General features: G+C 34.9%; 1 protein-coding gene across 1 annotated transcript; it reads left to right on the top strand.

The window, feature by feature from the left end:
* The first annotated feature begins 353 nt into the window (after positions 1 to 353).
* Positions 354 to 7,240, top strand: LOC104092328 (uncharacterized). Its single transcript, XM_009597906.4, has 7 exons — positions 354 to 1,518; positions 2,078 to 2,161; positions 2,512 to 2,652; positions 3,552 to 3,617; positions 3,917 to 4,084; positions 5,002 to 5,328; positions 7,006 to 7,240. The coding sequence occupies exons 1-7, from the start codon at positions 1,216 to 1,218 to the stop codon at positions 7,099 to 7,101; spliced, it is 1,185 nt and encodes a 394-aa protein (XP_009596201.1). The 5' UTR covers positions 354 to 1,215; the 3' UTR covers positions 7,102 to 7,240.
* Positions 7,241 to 7,819: the final 579 nt, after the last annotated feature.

Here is a 7,819-nt window from a genome sequence, read left to right as displayed (position 1 = left end):
TCGTCCAGATATTTGCTTTGCGATAAACAAGTTAGCTCAATTCATGCACTCTCCAACTGTTAAGCATTGGCAGGCTGTCAAAAGGCTTCTTCGATACCTGAAGCACACTATAACTTATGGCTTACACTTCAAGAAGTCTTCTTCTTTGTCCCTGACAGCATTCTCTGATGCTGATTGGGCCGGCAACCATGATGATCGCATGTCTACAGAGCCCACTTAATTTTTCTTGGCTCTAATTCGATCAGTTGGTCATCCAAAAAGCAGCGTACAATTGCTAGATCATCTACTGAAGCAGAATATAATGCAGTAGCTACTGCAATGGCTGAAGTGAACTGACTCTCTAATCTTCTTCGTGAACTCTCTCTAAAGCAGCTCAAGTTACCAGTTATATATTGTGACAATATTGGTGCTACTTATCTTTGTAAAAATTCTATTTTCCATAGTAGGATGAAACATGTAGCCATTGACTTTCATTTTGTTCGAGACCAAGTTTCCAAGGGAGAAATTGCCGTGCGATATATACCAACAGGTGAACAATTTAGCCGACCTACTTACAAAGGCCCTGCCTAAGCGGCAGTTCCTCCAACAAGTCAACAAGATTGGTCTTCTTTCCATCCAGCCCATCTTGCAGGGGCATGATAAAGGGATTCAAAATCATAACAGCTTCTCATTATCCATGTGATTCAGTTAGTTTAAATTGCTATCAATTAGAGTCCTAGTTTTACTGATATTCTAACTCTTGTATAAATATCTATTGTACTTATCTACTTAGATTTGGATTCACAAATCCACTGTATAAATGTAGGCAGCAAAGGCAATGGAAAAGCATCAGTTTCAGCAACTATTTGTGTTCCTTTACATACATACTTGAGTATTTATTTTGAATAATAGTTAATCCATTTGCAATGTTTAAATGGTCATATAAAGTTTTTCCAAATTTTTACAGAGCCAGTTCTTTCTTCCCTTCCCCATCAAGTAGTAACAACATTCCTTTACGCTGAAACATATCTAGTTAGATAAAAAAATTCAAAAAATATACACAAGAAGGTTAAATTGTGTATGTGCAGTTTTGGAAAAAAGTTTTCATTCGGAGGACAAAAAGAGAAAGGCAAACCTTCTTTTTTTCACTTTGCTAAAATCGTACCTGGAAGATACATCCGCGGTTAAATAATATATGGCGCAAAAATAACACACACACAGCTAAATATTCAATCCATGACAATGGTATTAAGTTCTCTTCGCGGTCATTTCGTCAAACACCTTTCCTGCACTAACACTAGCACTAGCATCATCACCAGTCGTTTCTTCACCATCCGCCGCGTTCACATGTTAATTCCGTTCATTCACTTTCCGAACTCCAATTCTGCGCTTTCAAAAGAAAGATACCAGCATCGGAAGCACATCCAGACTGTAGCCGAAATTTCCACCTTATCGTCTGCTTCTTCGGAGTCTACAGCTAGTGATTCATTCACTTCTCCTTACCTTTCTGTTCGCATTTGCTGTCAAAAGGATGTAGCTGTAAGTGAACATTTTTATTTTACTGTTTTCTCCTGCTCGTTCATGATTTGATGTATTTTTGTGTGCACATATAAGTGAAATTGTAATAACGATGAATTATTACTTGTAAAATTCATCCTTTAACTGCTGTGTGCTTATGGTGATAACGGTTGAATTTGAGAAGGCTATTACTTTCACTTTTTCCTCTCTTTTTCTTTATTGGAAGTTCAAACGAGAACGCTGAAGTTAGCGCATCAGCAGAGTGCCAAAAATCACTACATTCATTACTCCTTTATAAGCAGTATAATATATATTTTTCAATATTTTTTTAATTATATGTAGTTCCTGCTGAAGACTATGGATGCATTTGCTACGCGACATGTACATATTACAATATTAGGAAAATATAGAGATTGGAAATGCCATGTCATCTGTTGTTGTGTTACGAAAATGTAGAACTTTAGTGGTTCTTGCTTAATCCCTAATTGTACGGTGACATGTAATACAGTGCAGAAATTGTGTAGAACATACATCAAAATGAACTTGAACTTCAATTTTTTTTATTTTTTTTTACTATCAGGATATGCTCTCAGAGGCTCTTTTATGTTTCGGAGCCAGTTCAACTACTGTGGATGAAGAAGAAAGCAGTGAGAGAAGTGATGAGGTAGATTGTCCATTATTCTATTCATGAATGCTGCTTTTAAGTAAGACGCATCAAAGGCATTTTCTGTTCTGTGTCTGTTTTTGTATGCCTGCAATTTACTTCTCTTTGCAACTCAATGCATGTATTGATCCTTTATTATGCATCTTGTTGCAGAACTAGTAGGCATAACTTGCTCCTCCTGGTAATTTCAGTTTGAGGTGCTCAGAGCTGTTCAACTTTCTGTCACATGATGTTGAATAGATCATCTTGAGTCTTAAGTTAGAATCAGTAGTTGATGTACAACGTTTGACTGGTTCCTATCAAACTTTTCATTTGTATTTATTAACTTTTCTCTTTCTCCAACCTTGCAGATAATCATTACTTCCATCTTTTCTGTATGCAAAGATGTGAAAGACTGTATTTCACTTGCTGCTGATTCTATAGGGTTGCAAAAGATACCGAGTTTTGAAGTTGCGATGCATGACCACACTGATTGGATAAAAGCTACACAGGTCAACATTCTTTCCTTTTCTATTGACTATTGAGTAGTGTAGTGACGTAATAAATTATTTATTGATCTTCCGCCTGCATATATATGCCTAGCAAAGTAGATGTACTAATAGGCCTGGTTTGAAAAGGCGTCAAATCTTCTTTTGTCCCTATGCTTAATAGGAACCTGCAAAATGTTGTTTGTCATAGTGATCAATTACCAACTTTGAGGTCTTTATGGGCATGCGATCAAGTTGAGTCAATAGTCAATACTTGGAAATTGTCAAATGTGCTACTTGCCAAATCTTCTGTTTATACCAACGATATTAAAAATGAACATGAAACTGGAAATTGTTTGTCTTGTTTAGCATGTCTATTTCTTGTTGAAAAGCATGAACTGACGATGAGTAGTCTTGAAAAAGTAAAATTATACCATTTTGAGTGAGAATGCCTTGGCTAATATTGCCCAAGTTTCTTGTTTACTTATTTATGAAATTTCTGATATCATTTGAAAATACAAACATCATGCATGGACTCATAAGTTAGAATGGAGATGATCTAATAAGGGTTCTCCTCTTAAAAGGTTCCTTTAGATCATCTTTGGCATTTAACCAATTGTTCAGTAACCTGGCAAATCTCCCTGACTTTTGCGGGTTTTAGTGAGTTACCTTCATAACAAGGGAAGTGGAAGGGTTGATTCTTTACCAATCCATTGAAAGCTTGCATGCAATGAATTGATGTTACCATACTGGGTGGATTCCTGTATCCTCTTAATTTCAACTGCACATTTGGAAGCTAACAGAGCATTTGACATCATTCTATTACCAAGTCATGGTGTATATTTGCTGCACAAGTTATCATCTTGGTGACTGGTGAACAAGCTGAGTTAATTTAGATCTCTCAAATTATCAACTAATTGCAGGAATCGTTTCATCCCGTGGAAGTTTCTGATGGACTCTGGGTGGTGCCTGAATGGACAACTCCTCCAGTATGATTGTACCTCTCTCTCCCTTTGTTCTATTCACATGATACAACTGGTTCTACACTCAGGCCCACAGTTCAAAGCATTATGTTAATACTCAATCGAACTTCCAATATTATATTCTTGTGATGCTGAGGTCTTCTCTTTTTTCTTTCTTGCTTAATTTTTTGGTTGTCGGTCATGAATCTGAGTCTGCACATTGTCGTCTTTCCTGCATAAGCAATAATTAATACATGTCTAAAATATGTGTATATATGTTTATGATCTGTAGGTATATGTATAAAGAGCTTGTGCTTAAATTGTAGGATCTTCAAGCTACAAATATAATTCTAAATCCTGGCTTGGCATTTGGAACTGGGGAGCACCCAACAACTAAGTTGTGTCTCCTCCTGCTGCGTGATTTGATAAGAGGGGGTGAACTTTTCTTGGACTATGGAACTGGTTCAGGTGTTCTAGCAATTGCAGCACTTAAGGTACTTGGTTTTCTTTCAAAATATTGCCGTTGAAGCTGCTAACGAACTAATTCTTTATAAATCAGAGCTCCACCTAAAACTGATCCTTTATTCACTGAATCCAGGCCTTGCTACTCTGTCTGTCAAAAGAATTGATTATGCTAGTGTTATAACATGCTTAATGGAACAAAGTTGTACACAAAAAGCTCGATGAACCTCAAAACTTCTGAAACTTGAATAGCGGAAATGTGGGTACAAACTAAATCCTTTGAATTATGGAGTGATGGAAAGGGTGGTGATAGCTGGTGGCAAAAGACAATGTATTGAATTTAGACTTTGGGGTTGGGAAAGGTGACAAAGTAGATAAGGAACGATTTTCAACTCCTATTTCCTGCTTTTATTGCAGGATCATTTTTGGGATTTTAGGGGCTTGATTCTTTCTTTCAATTCTGGGGAACTACTTCCCTTAGCCTTTTAATTGCATTTTTCACAAGTGGGTGGAAGTTGAGAAGATTGATTGAGCAAGTTTTGGTCTTGTATTGGATCTAAGTTGGAAGAGAAAAGATGTTCACCTTTAGCTGATTCAATATAATAGTTGGAGAAGCACAAACATTGGCACTGTGAACTACAACTTGATTTTTTTGAAAATAAAATTCTAAATAAAGTATCCTGTGAAGTATAACTTGATAAATTGACCTGAATCAAAATCAAAATTCTTACTTCCTAGGAGATTCCATTAAGTTCATGGTCTATAACAACTTCGTCCACAACTTAAATCTGATTTCCTTCTGAAAATACATCATGCATAGTTTTTTTTCTTTTTTTTTTCATGTCACTGTACATGACTTCGATAAAAGGTTTCCAGATGCTATCAACTTCGGAATAGCTTTGTATCATGGTGTTGCTAAATACTTCCATTGTCAAATATTTATGTGCAGTTTGGTGCAACCTTTTCAGTTGGTTTTGATATAGATCCCCAGGCAATCACATCTGCTCGATATAATGCTACTATAAACAACATTGGACATGAGAAGTTGCTTTTAAGTCTTGTTCCTGGCAAAGGAAGTCTTCCCTCTGCAGATTTTGATTCAAGTATGGACATTGGTGAAACTGCCTATGATGCAGAAGTTTTAAATAAGAGGGGAAAATATGATGTCGTTGTGGCAAACATACTATTGAATCCTCTGCTTGAGTTGGCAGATCAGATTGTGTCCTATGCAAAGCCTGGTTCAACCGTTGCTCTTTCAGGGATCATATCTGAGCAGGTATGGCCATTCTTATAATTACTCTACCATTTACCTAATCGAACTGTACAGAGCAAGGCTTGAGGGAACATTTGATAATTGATTTTCTGGTAACAACAAAGAATGAGACAATACTATAAAAAGTAACACCGCCATCTATTCCATAAAAATAGTAACTAACGCCGTATACTATATCCCTTTCTTATTGGGGGGTCTGAAGTTTGCAACTCTCTTTCATATCAAACAATAAGAGAAAAGCATGTATATAACACTACCCTACTATACAATCTTTTTGTTAGTCAGAGGTTCTATAACTCTTTTTTCTATTTGTTGTTCCTCGATTTTCAATTGCATGATTCTTGGTTTAATGATCCTCAGTAATTTAATACCCATATCTAGTTCCTGAATTTTACGTGTATGCTTAGGGTTTGTTTGGAAAGCTACCGGGTAATTGGAATTAGAGTAATTACTAGGGTAGTAATTACACATTATTGTAATTACGACGACCTGTTTGTTTGTTATAATATAATTACAGTGTAATTACAAGTGTATTGTTTGGTTGCACAAGTGTAATGACACAGTTAGATTAAAGTAAAAATATAAAGTCAATTATTAAAAATTAAAAGTTAAGATTTAACAAATATATGCCTTTGTAAATAAAATTAAATTTGACATTTAAGATAGATATTTTTTAAAAAAATATATCAATTATCAAAAATTAAAAGTTGTTGTTGTTGTAATAATAACATAGCTAAATAGAATAAAACAAATTATAGAAAAATAAAAGAAAGAAACAAAATATGAGAAATTTTGTAGAAACACGTGAAGTAAAAGTTGGGAAATGAGAAATAAGAAATAAGGAAATAAAAATTAAATAATGTAAAAAAATAATATTTGAAAAAAAAGAATTTTAAAAGTTAAAAAAGAAAAAGAAAAAGAAAAAAAGAATAGAAATAAAAAGAAAATAAAAGAGATTCAAAAAATAACTTGGTAATTACACCATGTAATTACCAACAATTCTCAGCTCTTCCATGTTGAGTGTAATTACACCCCCTCAATTACATGTTGATCATGTAATTACTTGGTCAGACAAACATGCAAAAACTGTATAATTACATCCAATTACACCTAAATCCAATTACAGGATGGCTTTCCAAACAGGCCTTTAATGATTCTCAATAATTTCCTCCCATTTATTCCACTCATCCCTTGGTTTTTTTTTTCCGTGGGGATGAAATTACAAATAGTTAAATGCTTAACAAAACTAATCTACGAGTACGTGATAGAATTACGTTTCCTGTTCATAAAAATGAGAGTACACCTATGCATGTAGATATTCTCTGGTATTTTATTCTTGTGAAACAAGACAAAAGATTTAGATTTACTAAAGACTTGGGTTTTTTTATTTTGATTTTACTTATATTTTTTATTTTTGTACAAACATTTTTATTCATCAGCACCCAAACAGGGCTGGTATCTAAAATTTACAAGTACAATACCCCTGTAAATCTTACAGTGTCTAGTAGTTACTCTGCATCACCTACCAACGGTTCTTTGCACCAAAAATGAAAAAGAGAAATGCATGAACTCATGATTTCTATGTTGAACTACTGTTGCCTTGAAAATAGAAAAGAATTAGATTTACCAAGTGCAATATTTGCATTAGTGGTTTTTCTGAGTGATAATAATCTTCTGTAGATTCCTCGTATCCTAGAAAGGTATTCACCGTACCTGGAGAACATTACAGTTTCAAAGATGGATGACTGGGCTTGCATAAGTGGCTTAAAAAAATGACCGTGCAGCAGTAGAAGAGAAAACAAAGGTTGATTTTTGTAACGTTGAGGAACTTTGTGAATTTCTGATGTATTGAGGGACTGACTGAACGTTGCATGTCATTAACTTTTTGAAAGCAATGCATGGCCAGTTAAATGTATTATTCATCTTTGTTTATCTGGACAAGGCTTGGAAACCCTTGTTAAAAGTAAAAAAACACCTGCTTCGCTAACCACCAGAGAATTCGTACTTGCTGAAGGTTGCGTGAAGAGGGACTACCTCAAGTTCCCAAGTTAGTCGGCTATTTAATCTGTATACATTGCTTTTTGTAAAGGATAATGTTTAGACGTTAGAATACATGTGACATTCTCATATTTAAGTTATGAAATGTAATGCTCATAACGTTGCTGCTATCAAAGCTTCATCTACAAATGGTACAATCCCGGAGGTTTTTGAAAAGGAAGGACCAATAATCATTTTTCTTTTCAAACAAAGGTGAATATTTCCATTTCGCGACTATAACTGTTACGATTTTAATTAGCTGAGAATAAGCTAACAACATTGATTAACGACATTTATTAACTTTAGTGTGTCACCTACTGCCTCACATAAGAATGATAAAAGCTAGCTATTGAGCAAGTCTACTACTCCTTCAGAAAGGAAAAACGTAAGACTATTGGCTGCTTGATCTCATGCCTATGCTTGCCAACGACGCATGAAAGGAAACCCAAAATACCAA

This window comes from Nicotiana tomentosiformis, chromosome 7, assembly GCF_000390325.3.
Source record: "Nicotiana tomentosiformis chromosome 7, ASM39032v3, whole genome shotgun sequence".
Taxonomy (NCBI): domain Eukaryota; kingdom Viridiplantae; phylum Streptophyta; class Magnoliopsida; order Solanales; family Solanaceae; genus Nicotiana; species Nicotiana tomentosiformis.
This window is presented reverse-complemented; position numbering and strand designations above follow the sequence as displayed.